The 17,760-nt window shown below is 41.0% G+C and overlaps 1 protein-coding gene across 2 annotated transcripts in view; it reads left to right on the top strand.

Moving 5' to 3' along the window:
- Positions 1 to 7,392: 7,392 nt before the first annotated feature.
- SREK1 (splicing regulatory glutamic acid and lysine rich protein 1) overlaps positions 7,393 to 17,760 on the top strand; it is a 45,555-nt gene continuing 35,187 nt past the window's right edge. Inside the window, exons 1-2 of one of the 2 annotated variants that reach the window (XM_042825600.1) lie at positions 7,393 to 7,581; positions 16,584 to 16,717. In XM_042825600.1, coding sequence (XP_042681534.1) covers positions 7,421 to 7,581; positions 16,584 to 16,717 — 295 coding nt within the window. In that variant the 5' untranslated portion in view covers positions 7,393 to 7,420. Of the gene's footprint in view, positions 7,582 to 16,583; positions 16,718 to 17,760 lie in introns of those variants that run through there. The other variant, XM_042825601.1, reaches the window with a different exon arrangement.

Here is a 17,760-nt window from a genome sequence, read left to right as displayed (position 1 = left end):
TTACTATAATACCAGAATACAAGATAACACAATATAATACAATTTAATTGAAATTGAGATTAATAAATCAGACAAGATGGGAGAGAGAGTTACTGGGACCGAATCAAACCTGAAAAGCTTGGAACGGCTAGGAAAGCACCCATTGCAAGGCAGCACGAGCACACCCGAGAGCGGCCCCCCCCACCCGGAAGGGCCAGATCCCGTGATTTCTGTAATGTACAGGGATAAGTACCTGGAACTGGGGCATTAACACTTCAATGCCCCATACACTACATGATGTTTTGATGTGGAATACTGAAACACAAAAAACAGAACAGAAAAAATAGAACCATGATAGAACCATGACATCATAGAATCATAGAATCATAGAATGGCCTGCATTAAAAAGGACCACAATGATCATCTAATTTCAACCCCCTGCTATGTGCAGGGTCACCAACCACTAGGACAGGCTGCCCAGAACCACATCCAGCCTGGCCTTGAATGCTTTCAGGGATGGGGCATCCACAACCTCCTTGGGCAACCTGTTCCAGTGCGTCACTGCCCTCTGGGTGAAAAATTTCCTCCTAATATCTAACCTAAACCTCCCCTGTCTCAGTCTAAAACCATTCCCCCTTGTCCTATCACTATCAACTGATGTAAAAAGCTGTATATATGTTTATATGCTCCCTTCAAGTACTGGAAGGCCATAATGAGGTCTCCACAGAGCCTTCTCCAAGCTAAACAAACTGTTCATCATAGTAGAGGTGCTCCAGCCCTCTGTTCATCTTAGTGGCCCTCCTGTGGACCCGCTCCAAGAGCTCCACGTCCTTCCTGTACTGGGGCCCCAGGCCTGGACGCAGTACTGCAGATGAGGCCTCACAAGAGCCGAGTAGAGGGGGACAATCACCTCCCTCTGTCTGCTGGCCCCCCCTTTTTTAATGCAGCCCACAGCACAGTTGGCCTTCTGGGCTGCAAGCACACACTGCTGGGTTGTGTCCAGCTTCTCGTCTACCAGGACACCCAAGTCCTTCTGTGCACGGCTGCTCTCAAGATCTTCCCCCAGTCTGTATAAATACCGGGCATTGCCCTGACATGGCCAGAGTTGTCCCATCCCCAGTGCAGAATGCAGCACTTGCTCTTGCTAACCTTCACGCTGTTGGTGATTGTCCAAAGATAATACAAATATGATCCAAATTACTAAGCCAATGTGTATAATGATGGCAGTTAATGAAAAAAAATACATTCATAGAAATTATAATTTAGTAGAAACTTAGAAAATTGGTGTGTGGAATTTTATATGTTGTAGAAGATTTTCTGAAAAACCCTCCTGAGGAAATCATGTTTCTGTAATCCAGCATTGTGTGGAAAAGCTATTCTAATAAGTGACTGAAGAAATGCTAGTCTGAAACTGGATGCAGTTTGTTCTCAAATCTTTCACCTGTTTGTTCTCATTTTTGGTCTGTAAAGGGTAGAAATGTGTTTTCCATAATAGAGATACAAAGCAGGTGCAGAAATGTCACAGCTGCTTCAGTTTTCCAACGCTGCTTTGTACAGATTGCTGTCGAGCAGAGGGAGGATGTTTGAAAGGTTTCAGCTGTTAACTTTGATTATGTCTGAGGTTGTCCATTAATCCCACTGTATGTGCAATTATAAGAGTTCTAGCTCAAGTTTCATCTGAAGATGGTGGTGAGAATTATGCCAGAAAGTCTTCCTGTGATGTTCCTGGGCAGGGATATGAAATTGTTGTCATCTGTTGAGATTGTTTTGTTAAATGCATTTTTATTTCATTTTTGAGATTGCAGATCAAGTAGATTATGGATTATTTCCTAGAATCAAGAGCTTGTTTTTTGCGTAATCTATCGTGTAAATGATAGCTTTGTTTCCTGTGTTCTGTATCCCCCATCGGTACAAAACCTAGGGATATTGATTGTGTGGTGATACAAATGATGTGAAGTTAACCTTTATGGAAACAAACCTAAGCAGCAAAGGCAATGAAAATATGCTGGTTTTAGTGTCATTCTAGTATTGCTCACAAATTTATTTATTTATACACCTTTATTTGGATCTCTTGAAATATATAAATTAAACACAACAATTCATGATCTTTGAAAAGGAAGAAGTTAGTGAACACACAGCATGCATGCTTTAATGAGAAACAAAGGTGCTAGCCTTGGCTAGATGATGATGATATTTTAAATATCTGTACCATCCACTCAAGCATTTACTGAAGTCTCAGTAACAGGTCAGAAGTTCCTTAAATTCAAACTGTGTTATACAATGGTTATTTTAATCTTTGAACATTATTTTCCCCTGAAGACTGTTGGCTTTTTTTTTTCTACCCATAATTGCAAAACTATGGAAGTCAGACTGAGAAACAGAAAAAGAATGTATTGTCAGCATCCTGCACAAATATTTATATGTGCAGATGTGTAAATAGCTTACACTAAAACACCCAAACTCAGCCACAAAATGCCCATTGAAAGGAGTATCATTCACACAGCCACACTATGGCTACCTGTGCAGTTCTTCCCTAAACAATGTGCCTCTGAATCATTTTTCTTTGTTTAACTGAGCATTGTAGAGTCAAATGAGCAACAAAAGTTGTAATGTCGCACAAAACCAGTAATTCAGAAAAATGTTATGATGAGTAGAAATAGCAATCTGACATATAGACAAATAGTTTGATGGATGGGAGCCTCTGAGATTATCTGTTTTTGCTGACAATGATGCAAATTTATTGAGGTTTTCTAGTACCCAGCTAATGTTTACCAAACAAAGCTTTATGTAGACCACCTTGCAGTTGTACTTGGTTTGACAATAATAAGCTCGATATGCAGCTGTGTTTTCTGCTTGCCAATGCAAGCTATAATTTCATGTGGTTGACTGAGTAATTCCAAACATTGTTTGCTACAACATTAACTAAGTGACTGAGAACTTGGCTTTCTTTGCAGAAAAGCAGAGTGTAATAAATCACATCTTGGTGGAGGTCAAGCACTGAACAGAACGAAAAAAAAAAAAAGAAATTGTTCATGTTTGCCCTGCAATTTCAACTAGTAGCACTTATCTTGCTTTTGAATCACACTGCTTTATATCCTAGCCAGTTTGTATTTGAGTAAAGAACCATAGAATCACAGAATGTCCTGGGTTGAAAAGGACCACAAAGATCATCTCGTTCCAGCCCCCTGCTGTGTACAGGGTCACCAACCACTAGGACAGGCTGCCCAGAACCACATCCAGCCTGGCCTTGAATGCCTCCAGGGATGGGGCATCCACAGCCTCCTTGGGCAACCTGTTCCAGTGCCTCACCACCCTCTGGGTGAAAAACTTCCTCCTAATATCTAATCTAAACCTCCCCTGTCTCAGTCTAAAACCATTCCCCCTTGTCCTATCACTATCAACCTATGTAAACAGCCGTTCCCCCTCATGATTATAGGCTCCCTTCAAGTTCTGGAAGACCACAATGAGGTCTCCCCAGAGCATTTTCTTCTCCAAGCTAAACAAGACCAGTTCCCTCAACCTTCCTCCATTGTAGATGTGCTGATCACCTTAGTGGCCCTCCTCTGGACCCGCTCCAAGAGCTCCACATCCTTCCTGACTGAACATGAGACAATCATGTAACCAGGTGGCCAAGAAGGCCAATGCCATCCTGATCTGTATGAGAAATAACATGGCTAGCAGAACTTGGAAAATGATTGTCTCTTTGTACTCAGCGCTCATGAGATCTCACCTCGAGCATGGTAGTCAGTTTTGGGCCCCTGTACTGGAGCGGTATTGAGTGTATTCAAAGAGCAGTCAAACCAGTGAAAAGACCAGAGAACAAGACCTAGGAGGAGTGGTTGAGAAAACCGGGATGCTTTAGTCTGGAAATAGCTGAGGGGAGACCTAATCGCTACAAACACCTGAAAGGGTGTAGCATAAAGAGTAAGTGTCTCTTTTCTCATGTGACAAGCACTGCTAAATGAAACAATGGCCTCAAATTGCATGACTAGAGGCTTAGACAAGCTATCAGGAAGAAATTCTTCACAGCAAGGTTTGCTTTGCATTGGAGAAATGGTGGAGCTGCCGTCCCTGAAGGTATTCAAGAGATCTGAGGACTGGACATCCTTGGTATCAGGCCAAGTGATGGCTGGACTTCATGATCTCAAGAGTCATTTTCACATTAAATGATTCTCAACAGTCTATCTTAGCCAACAAATTCTCATACTCATACTGACTCTCTTTTCCATCCAAATGTGGGGAGTTAGCAAACAGACATGTCATGTCTAGCTGCCTACCAGGGTTAAACCTCAGAAAACTGGCCAGCTATTAATTGAATATTTACCTGGGAGAAGAAGAAAAAATATGACTATCGTATAATTTCTAGGCCTCATTTGAGTAATTAACATGAAACATCTGTACATTGATACCCTTCCTGCATTTATACACACATTAGTTGGTACACTGTAACTTTTTTTTTTTTTTTTTAATTATAAGAGAGAGTGACTACTACATATTCTTAAGCCTCAGACAGTTTGGCTAAAGCAAATTCATGGCTTGCTTCTGACATTTTAATGACAGCCTCTGAAAACAAAGGCTTCTAGCTTTCTGTTTTTTTCCTTCATATTCTTCTGAAACCCAAGTTCAAATTTTTTTCATATATATATATTTTCCAAGCTAATACTGAATTTAAATGGAGTTTTGCATCTGTTTTGTTTTGGGGACAGAGAGCAGTAGCAGTAGCTCAGATTTTTGTATTTATTATTAAAGGCTTTACCTCAGGGAGGATATCTCAGTCACTTCTGACATCACAGAATTTTTCTCTTAGTAAATTTTAGAGCTTGGGGATTTTGGACCTTCTACACATGCAAAGAGAAGCAACATGAGTGTTCAGAGTAGTAGTGGTTTATGTCTTTCTGCTAGCCATCTGAATGGTTATTTGTCAAAACATGAGAAATCTTCATGTAACATTTCTACAGATACAAAAATCATAACACAGTTTAACTTTGCCTAAAATATAATGGAAGGTCTTGAATTCTCCAGTTAAGCATCTCACTCAGATGTGAGTGATGTTCCCTGGAGGTCGGTGCTGGGGCCTGTCCTCTTCAATATCTTTACTGATTACCTCGATGAGGGCATTGTGTCCACCCTCAGTGAGTTTGCAGATGGCACCAAGTTGGCTGGAAGTGTGGATCTGCCTGGGGGTAGCGAGGCCATATAGAGGGATCTGGACAGGCTGGAGAGCTGGGCTGAAGCCAATGGGATGAGTTTCAACAAGGCCAAATGCCGGGTCCTGCACTTTGGCCACAACAGCCCCAGGCGACACTACAGGCTTGGGGCGGTGTGGCTGGAAGACTGCATAGAGGAAATGGACCTGGGGGTATTGATTGATGCTCGGCTGAACGTGAGCAGACAGTGTGCCCAGGTGCCAAGAAGGCCAATGGCTTCCTGGCCTGCATCAGGAACGGTGTTGCCAGCAGGAGCAGGGCAGTGATTGTCCCCCTGTACTCAGCTCTGGTGAGGCCGCACCTCGAGTGCTGTGTCCAGTTTTCAGCCCCGCACTGCAAGAAAGACACTGAGGCCCTGAAGCGGATTCAAAGGAGGGCGACAAAGCTGTGAGGGGTCTGGAGCACAGGGCTTATAAGGAGAGGCTGAAGGAGCTGGGGTTGTTCAGTCTGGAGAAAAGGAGGCTCAGGGGAAACCTTATTGCTCCCTGTAACTATCGGAAGGGAGGTTGCAGTGAGCTGGGGGTCGGCCTCTTCTCTCGTGTAACTGGTGATAGGACCAGAGGGAATGGCTTCAAGCTGCGCCAGGGGAGACTCAGGCTGGATGTAAGGAAATACTGCTTCTCTGAAAGAGTGGTCAGGCACTGGAATGGGCTGCCCAGGGAGGTGGTGGAGTCACCGACCCTGGGGGTGCTCAACGAACGTTTGGATGTTGTTTTGAGGGATATGGTTTAGTGAGAACTATTGGTGATAGGTGGATGATTGGACCTGGGTCCTGGTGATGCTGGGTCTATTCCAACCTTGGTGATTCTATGATTATATGATTCATAGCTTCATAATTAGCGTAAGATTAAAGAATGCCTGAAAGAAAAGATTTAACTTGGATCTTGAAGCTTTTTAGAATCTGGATTTCATTTAGAAAAGAGTATGAATGCACTATTATTTTCAGTCCTATCTGAAACATACTCATTTCTAAGAAATTTCAAGCAGATGTCCAGGCTTTATTTAAAATTCTGTAACATACTGCTCCTACTTTATTATCAGGTGAAGTACATGAGCAAATACAGAAGCAGTAACCAAGAGTCAGAGACATGCCAGTTCCAGCTGACCTACTTGATCATAGAAGTATCACAAATTTGAGATCTATTTTCAGCACATACAGCTTCAAGATTGCTCCAATCCTTTTTCAGTTTAGGTTTGGTGCATGGAAGATCTAAAAGAATTCAAACATTCACGCCTGCAACCTTACCCTTTTAGTGTTAGGATGCACTGTATTTATCAGCTAATTCAGACTGCAGGTAGATTTTAAAGCACAAACTGCCCAAAACACACAGCCACAGTTCCATTTTCTCCATCAATTTAATGTTTAAAGCGAACCAGGAAGAGGGGAAATGGCCTCAAGTTGCAACAGGGGAGGTTTAGGTTGGATATCGGGAAAACAACTTTACAGAAACAGTTGTTAAGAACTGTAATATTAGTCTCCCCAAGGAGGTGGTTGAGTCACCGTCCCTGGATGTGTTTAAAAACCCTTTGGATGTGGTGCTCAGGGACACGACTTAGCAGAGGGTTGTCAGTTAGGGCAGTATGGTTAGGCTGTGGTTGGACTAGATCTTCAAGGTCTTTTCCAACCTGAGCAATTCTATGGTTCTATGACTCTAACTCTGGGCAAACTCAGTGTAAGTGGGAGGGATTCCCAATCCAGCTTTAACAAAACCACTGACGACCCACTCCCTCACAGCCCTTCCTGTTCAGTGTCATTATGATGAAGGTTTTCAAGGCTTTATACTGCTTCTCATTGAAAGATCCTGTTTACAACCAAGAGAGCCCTTCGGCTATCAACGAGCGTTTTATCGGGAATCTCTCTCTCCTCCAAATCCGGCAGACACAGTCCTGCGCTGCCGTTAACGGCTCGGCAGCCGAAGCCCCGCCCGTAGCCGCTTGCCTTGCCGGCTCCAGGGCAACCGAAGGGAAGCGGAACCTTTCGCCGGCCTCTCCCAGCGCGGCCTCGCCACCAAACCAGGAGCTCCGCCGCGGAGAGAGCTAGCAGCGCCTGCAGCGCCTCTACCGGCAGGAGACGAGCAGCTCGGCAGCACCTCCAGGAGCAGTCGAGTGTGCGGCTAGAGCGGCGGCGCGCGGGGACGCTCTGCTGATACGCCGCGCGCCGCTCTTCGTCTCGGACCCGCCTCCCCGGCTGCGTGCGGCCGTGCCGCCAGTGCCGCGGTCGTGCAGGATCCGCCATGATGAACAGCGGAGGGATCGGGGTGCCGCTGGGCTTCCCCCTGGGCCCCACGTCCGTCATCCAGGTCACGAACCTCTCGTCGGCGGTCACTAGCGAGCAGATGCGGACTCTCTTCGGCTTCCTGGGCGATATTGAGGAGCTGCGCCTCTATCCCCCAGAGTAAGCGCGGCTGGCTCCGGGGCGTAGAGACTGAGGAAGAGGCGCGGAGGGGCCGTGTAGTGGCGGGAGGGGAGCGGCGGGAGGCCCTACGTGCCATCTTGAGTGCGGGCACCGCCGCCTCTCGCGGCGGGCCGATCACGTGCCCCGCCTTTGTATGGCCGCAGCGCCGGGGGAAAGGCGCTGCGCCCGCACTTAAGATGGCGGTTCTGGGCTGAGGGAGCGGCCGCGTCCTTGGAGCGGGGCTGCGCCCTCCTGGCGGTAGCCGGGGTTCGGTCTCCCCTGCGTGGCGCCCAGTCCTAGGTCTGATAGAAGTGTGCCCCGAGGCCGCCCAGAAGCTCGCCTCTCCCTTCGGCTCCCGGCAGCCCCGTGCTGTGGCCCTCCTTGTCCTCCGCTTGTGCACCTCCCCGTAGAGCTGCCGCGTTTTGCTGAAGGGCGGCTTTCACCGCCGCCGAGGGGCCGCTAACGGGCGCCAGCAAGGCTGTGCGAGGAGGGATGGCGTGTGCCTCGTTCGCAGCAGTGCCCTCTGCAGCGTGTGTCCCGTAGTGAGTCTTAATAACACAAATGCTTCTCAAAGTTGTATCTGATCTTATTTCATTAGCTGCGCATAAGGGATCTCTGGATGGGAGACAATGCACTTTGCTTGCCCTGATGCTTTAGGGCGGATTGTGACCAGCGAAGGTGGGAAGAAAAAAAGGCGATTAATACTATTGCCTTTGTTGCCATACGGTGTGAATGACATACCTGCCCTTTAGAACAATTTATCTTTTTTATCCCTTGTGAAAATCATGTGAGGTAGCAGGAAGGGAGTACCTAATTTACACCCAGGTATTTTGAGCTTGGTGTAAATCAGGAAAGTAAAATTTAGGTTTTCTAAATAGCTAAAAATGTTGGTATTTTTCCACTTCCGTGTGTTGATAGGTTATGCTTATATTGATTTGAAAAAACAGCATTCAGAAATGCATGGTTTAGCATGTCTGTAGAGGGTATGTAACAGTTATTCATTCATGTGATGGTGGGTTAAAACAGCACAGTCAAGTTTTAAGCAGTCTTCAATAGATTTCTAGTGATTTTCCTCAAGTTTTCTTGGTTCTTAAATTTGAATGGTTCTGCAGTTTCTTGATTCACTTGAGTTTTCTCGTGACTAAGTGTATTTTTGTTACAACTGTTGACCTTATTTTTCAATATTTGGCATAGTGAAATATAAGGCAAATAGATATTTTCTTGAAGTTTTCAATTAGTCTTTGTGTCTTTGTGTAAAATTTTGCTTGTGTGTATATATTACAGGAAATATTAAAATCCAATGCTGCAGTGAGGTTTGACTTGGAAACGTCAAGGTTGTGCTGTGTTAAACATCAATTCTAAGTAATTAACTTTTTTTTTTTTTAAGATTTTTTTTTCCCCTCAAGATAGGATACAGAATTGTGGTTATTTATTCTACTGTTGAAGTTATTTACATTTATTTTTTTGTGTGTAACTTTTGTAAGTATGTGTTTCGTTGCGAAACAGGTCTGGGCTTTTGACCTTATTTTCAAATTGCTACCATCGAAAAAAATAAGGGTACCAGTACCCTTCTTGTTAAACAGAAAATATGTACTCTCTGAAGATGTTTTGTAATGGTATGATGAAAAATTCAGATAATGGAGCTTCATTAACAAGTCTATGGAAGCAGAAGAATCTCAAACAAGAAGGTGTTACAATTTATGTCTGCAGTTTGTTGAAATTATGTATAGCCAGTGCTATTTCTATAAATAATTAATAATTTAATAAAAAAATGATTTTTTTTAAAATTAATTCTTTCTATGAATTAAAAGGGAATTTTTTTATTATAGTTCACATAAGGCAAAAATTCATGTTGTCTCAGCTTTGAAGATATTTCCAAAGGAAACTTAAACTTTTAGTGTTTTTTGCTGGAGCATCAATTTTGTTACCTTCACAGAACATTGAGAACTTTGTTCTTTGTTCAGATCTGCATCTGAAAAGCGGAATGTGGTCACTTGAGTTTAATGAACTACAAATCTTGCGGATATTGACCACTTAGTGACAAATGTTAATGTAAACTTTTTAAAATTTGTTTTTCACTGAGAATGAGAATATGGGGGTGTTTCAGCTTTCAGTAATTCCAGAATATTTATGTTACTTAAATAGTGTAAAAAGAAAAAAAACAATAATGAAAGAAAGCTTTGATTGTAAGTAGTTAAGCATGAGCTCTTGCTGAGATTGGATCTCATTTGCTAACCTTTGTAAGCACATAACAAACAACAAAAAGTTCTTGTTTAAAGATAATCTGTCATATAATATTAAGAGAGTATTATTTTTTGTAGATAAAGCAGTGGTAAAAAAATTTTCATGTTGCGTTGCGTAGTGTTGTAACCTGTTTTTTAATTCTGCACTGAAGGTATTCAGCGTACAAACACAATTTTTTTACTTAACTCAGCTTGAGTGTGCAGAACAGAGTGAAGTTGTTGTGCTCTTCTCTACTCATCATCTTCTGTTTAAAAAAATCAAAACATAATTTGAATGCCTGTACTGCACATTTTTAATAGTAATAGATGTGAACTGCCAGCTCTGTTAACAAAGCATAACAGTTAGGAGAATATGAAAGGGAATTTATTTGTTTTGTAAAGTCTGTGTACATATGTCATGTAAGTCTTTTGTACAGAGCCTTATTACGCTCCTGTGGTTCTCCTGTGCCAGGCCATTGAATTGACAGTTGCCCCTTTCCTCCATCTGGCTGCAGGCAGGGCCCTTCCAGTTCTGGTTACTGTATTTGTTGCTCACTTCACATGAATGTGAACCAAAAGGGTCGTTATCAAGAGAAGTAGGATGGGACCATCTACTCTGTTTAGAGAACTGTGTAATGGAAATTGGAGTTGCTGTTTTCCTGGAATCTGTGATTCTTTTCCCTACCAACTCATGTACTCTTGCCTATAGGGTAGAGGTGAGCTTTTCATCCCACCTGCTTACATTCTCTTTGTGGTTGTGCAGGTAAAACTGTAGGGTGACGTGGTGCATACCTATCTCTTGAAAAAAAAAATGCTTACTTCTGGAAGCTGAGATTCTGGTTCATGCAGGTGATGAAGATATATTCCCTTTGAGTTACTGGACCTCTTGGGAAAGTTTCTCCACAGCTGGCACGTGCATCAGCAGGGAGAAAATTAAACTATTTGAATTTTTGGGGTTGGTCAGACAATCCCCCAGTCCATCTTTGTTTCTCTCAATCTTTTCAGGCCAGTGCTGCTGGTGAGTTTGTGTGATGATAGGAACCTTCATACAGACCTCTGCCACATGTGTCATTGTACTTGATGCTATCTGGATTTTGGGATAATTGGTATTTGTTCAAGTCGTCCTTGTACACCACCTGCAGCACAGCTACTTTCCTCATATACTGGATACTTTTTCCCACAGTGGTCCACCTGCCTGTCTGGCATGTAACTTTGTCCCTGCTGGCATACCTTTCCTTCATGGCTGACAGGAGTCATGTTCAGAGGGAGAAAGAATTTTCACCTTTTGCAATTGCTTTGTCAATGCCCCTTCCCTAGGGAGGAATTCCAGCTGTCTGGCTTTCATGCTCACTGGATCTGTGCTGTCAGCTCTGTTATCAGCATCAGAGCAGCCAGGTGACAGTGTGCTCATCTGGGTGATGGCTGAAATCTTTTCACATATCTCACGTTTTACCTAAGGATAGGTATCAGGTGATTATTGATTCATTTATAATCTGTCTCTTCCTTCCATTCTTGTGATGGCTGTGTATGGAGTAGCCTTTCTTGTCCACTTCTTCCTTCGTTAATAGAAGAGCTGACTTTTGCTTCCATTGTTTCTGCTCGTTGACAGGGATTAGGGGCACCAGCAAGAGCTGATTCTCTGCTTCACTTGCAGAGATTGGGTCAGATCCAGAGACATTTTCTTCCTTTCAGTGTTGACAAACAGTGTCCGACAGTGTTTGATATACACAAGCCAGACCTCAGCACATTGCAGCAAGTGGTGAGCCTTTGGCATTACTGGGAATCAGAGCATATCTTTTTGAAACATTCTGTCAGTATTTTAGGATTATGCAGTTTCCATGGCGATTTCCAGGCCTATTGGAGGTGATAATTGTGATAGATACCTGCCCATATCCTCCCACACACCTTGCCATGCACAGCCATCCTGCTGAACACAACTTCACTCTGTTTTGCACACTTAGGCTGAGTAAAAATATTTTGTTCATATGCTGAATATCTTCAATGCAGAGTTAGAAAAGGTAACAATACTATGCAGTGCAACATGAAAACTTTTTTCACCACTGTGTAAGATCATGCTACTTAGAATATCCCAGGTCTATTCAGAAACTTCCACAACTATTTTAGCTTACCTTCAGTAGAGAGCGTACTTACTGGAGTTTCTGCAGTAAGGTTCCTGAAATCTGAGAATGAGCACCCTGCTGTATGCATGTATCAAATTAAATCCATAATTGGTATAACAAGAGCACATGTTATATACAAACCAGCAAAACCATGAAGAAGTCTAGGCCAGCCTTCAAGAGACAATAAACATCCCAGAGTTAAGAAAAACAGCATTGGAAGCAAGTGAACACTGCATGAAAAGTCCAGCGTTGTAACGAGCAGCTGTTATGGTACTAACACAGCTTGTAACAATTTAACACTTTCAGGTCAGATTGGTCATTATCTCAATCCTGTGAGCCGCACACTGAGCTGTGCTTGCTGGCGAGGCAGTACGAGAAGGTGAAACTTCCTTGGCTCTGAACCACTGTGCTCAGCAGCATTGATGTGTTATCATGATTGTTTTTTCTCCTGAAGGTAAAACAGCATCATACTGGACTCTGTGAAGAAAATAAACTGTTTCATCTGAAATGAAAACAATATCTACATACACACATTTTATAAAGTGTACATACTCCCTTTTATCAATCAATTGTGATCCTTCTGAGTAAAAAAAGCAGGTTATGATCCACTTCTTCCAAGTCAGTCGTGTATGTGAGTCATACACTTTTCTTGTAATCTGTTGAAATTTAATCTATAGAACATGGTTGGATAGAATATTTCAATAACAAATCTGCTTTTTTTTAGCTGAGAGGAAGCAAGCTGTATTCTGGTATTTGCAAATCAGGTTGATCAGGGTCATGTAGAATGTTAGACCCTCCTAAAGTATTTGTTATTTGTGTTGGGTTTTTTTTTTATTCTTCCCCTTTTTAAAGTTGGAGTGTTACATTTTGGCTTTATTTTTTCCTTATTCTCTGATATTTTGTTTTGTCAGAGCAATCCATGATGTGCTTGACCAAGTGATCATTTGTTCTAGCCCCGTTCCACTATAATTTATTGTTGTGTACCACCAGTGCTGACTAGGATGAAAAAGTAGAAGGTATATGACTTATTAGGGAGCTAGGATGCCATCTGTACATTTTGCATTTCCATGACTGTGCAACAAAATAAAAGGCTATGGTTTCTTGAACTATTACTGTTGCAGAAAATTACTCCTTTCTATACGTTTGTCTACAGTTCTCCAGACTCCTGTAGTTAATAATCTCTTTGTAAGATGCGGGACTTAGTTTTATTTGAAAAGCCAAAAGGAAATCTTTAATTGCTAAATACAGTTATTTACAGATTATATTAGATGGTATTGGAATATTTGACTTAAAGTTCTTGTTATCACACAGGTTTTGGAGGGGAAGAAGAAGAAGGAACCACGTTGACTTTTTAAAGCATTGACTAAAATTGAGTTTTTTTTAAGATGACTCTTCAGTATTCCTAGTGAGCTTCCTGAAGCCAGTGACTTTTCCAGCAATTCATATCTAAAGACTGCTTTTTAAACTACCAGTTTCTGTTTAGGTCTTTTATTTTGTATCCCTAACTGATTTGGATGAATTTTTAAATGAACGTTAAATCATGCTGTGCTGTTCAGTACTTTGTCACTTTGTGTTTTACTGTCATTGGTAACAGCCTTTCAGTTTCTGCAGTCACTGTGAATCACATACCTCTTTAAAAAAGGATGGGTTCTGTACTTGTCATATAACTGAGAGCCTGGTGCTCAGTGAGAATATTTCTCAGGTAGCTGTAATAGCTACTTTATTACTGTTATTTTTCTGAAAGGCACATGAGAGCTGTGAGGAAATCACCTTTGGATTCAGCGTTGAGGGTGGTGGAGACTCGTGGCACTGTAGAAATTGTTTCCATATGGTCATGGTTCTAATTTTAGCTATTTGTCATTGGCACTTAAAGCAATATTTCTGTTATTGAAAAAAAAAAAACAACAACATTAATATGGATCTTCTTTTTGTGGATTGTTAATGGCAGCCTTTGTTTGTAATTACCTGTTTTCTTACAGGCATGCTGTTCTGATCTGTGAAAGGCTTTTCATTGAAGGCTCAGTCTATAAAAAGTGATAAGATGTATTTAAGGGTCTTCAGTAACAGTAGTTAGCAAATAAAAGTTACATGGAAGTGGGAAAAGATTTTTTTAATCCGCTCGTATTTGTGTTTAGGTGTTGATAGACTACCGGAGTTTGTCTGCTGCACTGATTTACGTTCTTGGTTGTTGGCTTCAAGAACCTGACCAAGAAGCTTTGATTTCATGACAATTTCTATGTAAGATTTCTCTTGAAGGCTTGTGCAGGTGGCTTTCAGTGCCTGAAGACCACTTTTATTCCACTTACAACCAAACCTTTTGGTCATCTACTGATCCTTGTTCCATAAACAAAGCTATAACCTTGTGAGAAAGGAAATGCAGCAATTCTGAGAATTGCCTTTTCCTTATTTTAACCAGCTTTTAATGAAAAATGCTCAGAAGTAAAAGCAAGGGATTATTATAAAATCCTGTTGGGAAATATGATTTCTTGGGATTTTTTTTTTTTTAATTTGCTGGTATATACAGTAGTTTTACTTAAGCCTTAAGAAAATAGGATGGGTGAATTGAATTAAGATCTGTTTTCCTCCTGAAGCTAAAGAGTTCAATAATTGTAAAGAGGAGTGTATGTGAAAACGGTGTGGAAAATTATGGTTAGGTAGGATGCACAAGTCCACAAGAATGGGGATAATCACAGCCCATGTAGGACAATTTTTTTTAACTAGTAGATATTGTTAGTTCTACCTCAGGACCTCAGCGTAGATTTGTCAACTCTGCTTGGAAGAATGTCTGTAGTAGAGCTTCTCACGTGTATGGTCCTGGTTTGGTTACAGATCTGAGCTCCCATACTGAGAAAGAAGAACTGCTTATCATTGTTTCCATGCGTGCATGGCAGTTTACCATCTGAAAACCTTCCATTGCTTACTGAGTTTCTCAAGTGGGTGTACAAGGAGGCTTATTATGTTTCCACTGACATAGGAGGGAGGCATCTGCAAGCCTGTGTTTGTGAGAAGCCTCTGAGAAACCATGCTTGTGTGAGAAGTGATGACCACTTCTCAGTATGCAGTGAGACTGCGAGAGGAAATGCTGTGCTCCCTGCTTTGTAGAACATTCTCTGAAACATACTGCATGGCGTTTTGTCTTTACGGACATCCTAAAGTTACAATGAAATTTACAAAATGTGTTGTTCAGGGAAGTATTAATTTTTTATCTTGGTTTAAATAGACATTCATAAGAGCAGGAAGTGTGGCTCATATAGTTCTAAAGAAGGCGGAGGCTTTCAGTTTGTGATACAGGTACAGCTGAAATCCGAAGCTGGTTTGCAGGGTGTGACAGCTTTCGGCTGTTTACTCTTGTCTGCAAAGTACTCCTACAGCTTAGAGTTGTTTTTCAGCATAGGAGACCAGTTAGATCTGAAGTGTGTAATCCAGTCATACTTCTGAGTAATGCTCTCACAGCCAATTGGATTTTTGCAGACTGAGTTGTTTTAAAGCAGGGAGACAGACTGTGTGCGGTGATGAAAGCTCCGCTATAATACTGCATTCGTTTGGATGAACTAGAGTGGCCATTTTTTAGACCTCACAGCGTTCTACAGTAACTGTATTGCAAAGGAGGTCTTAGAGATGTGTACAGTTATTCCATAAGATCTTATTTTAATAGGTTATTTATGTTAGTGTTTTCTGCACTGGCACCTTGCGAAAACCTGTAACTTAAGATAGATGTTCTGTAGCCTTTTATTTATTTATTTCTACTGTATTTTTCTGAACAGCTCATTCATATGAAATGGTTTTGATGTTTACCACTCTCAGGAGAGATGGATGTTATCCTCTTAAAAGGATAGGAATGATCATTGTAAAACTAAAAACTTTCAGAATTGGAGGCTTCGGCTGTTTGGGTTGTGACAGTAGCATGCGTGTTTAAAAAACCTAAACAAATGAAATTAACCAACCACCCAAAAAAGAAAAAGAATTCTGCCCCCTCGAATAGCCAGAAAAACAACCCCATCATAAAGAAACTCTGGCAAACATCTTTGAAGTCCAACTCTTTAAAATGTTAGATGTTTAAAATGTAAGATTAGAAGCTGTGTGCAAACATTTCAGATGAGGACTTAGAAAGTCATTTGCTGTCAGCTGTGATGTTTGGAAGTGTTATGAATCAAGACCTAGCAGGCCATTCTGGATGTGAGAACTTGTATAAACTTGACTTTCAGGCATGATTTATTTCTGTCCTGCTACCTAGGCTAGTATGGACTAACATTTGAAGAGGGCTTGCTGAAAAACGACTGGTGTTGTTGTTTGAATTTCCTATAATAGGACTATACAGAGAAAAAGAAAGATGAACTGTAGATTTACTATGGGATACTTTGATTCGTGCTGCTATTTGCAGTAATAGTGAACTGCATAATGTTGTATAGTAAGATTTGTAAAGATAGCAAGTCTTGTAAATTGGGGATTTTGGCTTATGTAACTTACATTAAAAAGAAGGAGGTGATGTGCTTTTTTTAGTGCCATAAAAGTCAAATTAGTGCGTTTCTGTATTTCGAGGTAATTTTTTCCAGGAAGTCTAAAAAGTCTTTCAAATGAAGGAAATGTGGTTTAAAAAAAAAAAAAAAAGAGAAGTACATTATTCGGTATAAGTGACTGTTTTTTTCCTTTTGTCTTGCAGCAACGCACCTCTTGCTTTTTCCTCCAAAGTATGTTATATTAAGTTTCGTGAAGCATCAAGTGTTGGTGTGGCCCAGCATCTAACCAACACGGTTTTTATTGACAGAGCTTTGATAGTTGTGCCCTGTGCAGAAGGTTAGTATTTCAGTCATTCTTCTGTAATGTTGGTCTTTGTCCTGTCTGCTCATTGTTTTAAGCTTTCAATGTGAGGAGGTGGTTCTCTGTTGTTACTTTTTTAAAAATTTATTTTAATGTTGTTTGGGAGGAAAAAAAAAAAAAAAAAATACAAAATTGATACAAAAATGAAAATAGAGTGAAGAAACATAGTTACAGAGATTTAATTTAAATTCAGCATTAGAAAAAAAAAGATCTGATTTAAATTAGAATAATTCAATTTTCCATTGTTGTTACATATCTGGGAGGACACAAAGGTAATTTTGTCCCCTTAAAGGTGATTTTTATCTTGGCAAGCTTATTCCCACACAGAGTTCTCACTGAAGTCAATGGAGCACTGAATATGTTAAGTAATTTCCTTGCAAAGATAACATGGAAGTTTTGATCTTAATGTGTTATTTTTGGTCTGTGGGTTGTTCTTGTTGTTGTTGTTATTTTTTCAGTTTTTTGTTTTGATTATATTGATTATTATTATTTTTTTACCAAATCCAAATTTGTCTTGTTGACATGCACTGTATGTGTTTGGCCATTTTAGATTTATATAACTTAAAATAGTTTGTGTTCATGGTGATAATTACTGTTTGATGTTTACCTCCTAGTGTAATGAAAAGTTTCCAGTTTTCCCTTCTTGTTACTGTTGAAATTTATACTTTGTTTGCAATAATAAGACTTTCCTGTACACTGTACTCCTTACGATTCTAGGCACCTTTTTGAAAAATGCAGTTATCTGCATAGAATGCTTCCAGAGTAAAGTATTTTTATAACTCTTAGTAAAGATATTTGGTAAATAGTAATTTTAGAAGTGTTCCCTTAAGTAATGCTGAGGCCATATTTTTGCAGATGTGTAGAATGTGAGGGAATTCTTACTGTTAGTATGCCAAGTCTGAATACAGTCCTATGAAGCACAGCCCTACTGTTGCTGAATTCTGTGTAGACAAATAACTGGAGTTTGGCAGAGCCCCATTGACTTCACTGTGATCCTTGTGGAAGCGAGCATAGGCCCA

Source organism: Centrocercus urophasianus, unplaced genomic scaffold (genome assembly GCF_019232065.1).
Source record: "Centrocercus urophasianus isolate 14NV4802_14NV808 unplaced genomic scaffold, USGS_Curo_1.0 seq_25, whole genome shotgun sequence".
Taxonomy (NCBI): domain Eukaryota; kingdom Metazoa; phylum Chordata; class Aves; order Galliformes; family Phasianidae; genus Centrocercus; species Centrocercus urophasianus.
The sequence above is the reverse complement of the archived record's forward strand: the minus strand, read 5'-3'. Positions and strand labels throughout refer to the sequence as shown.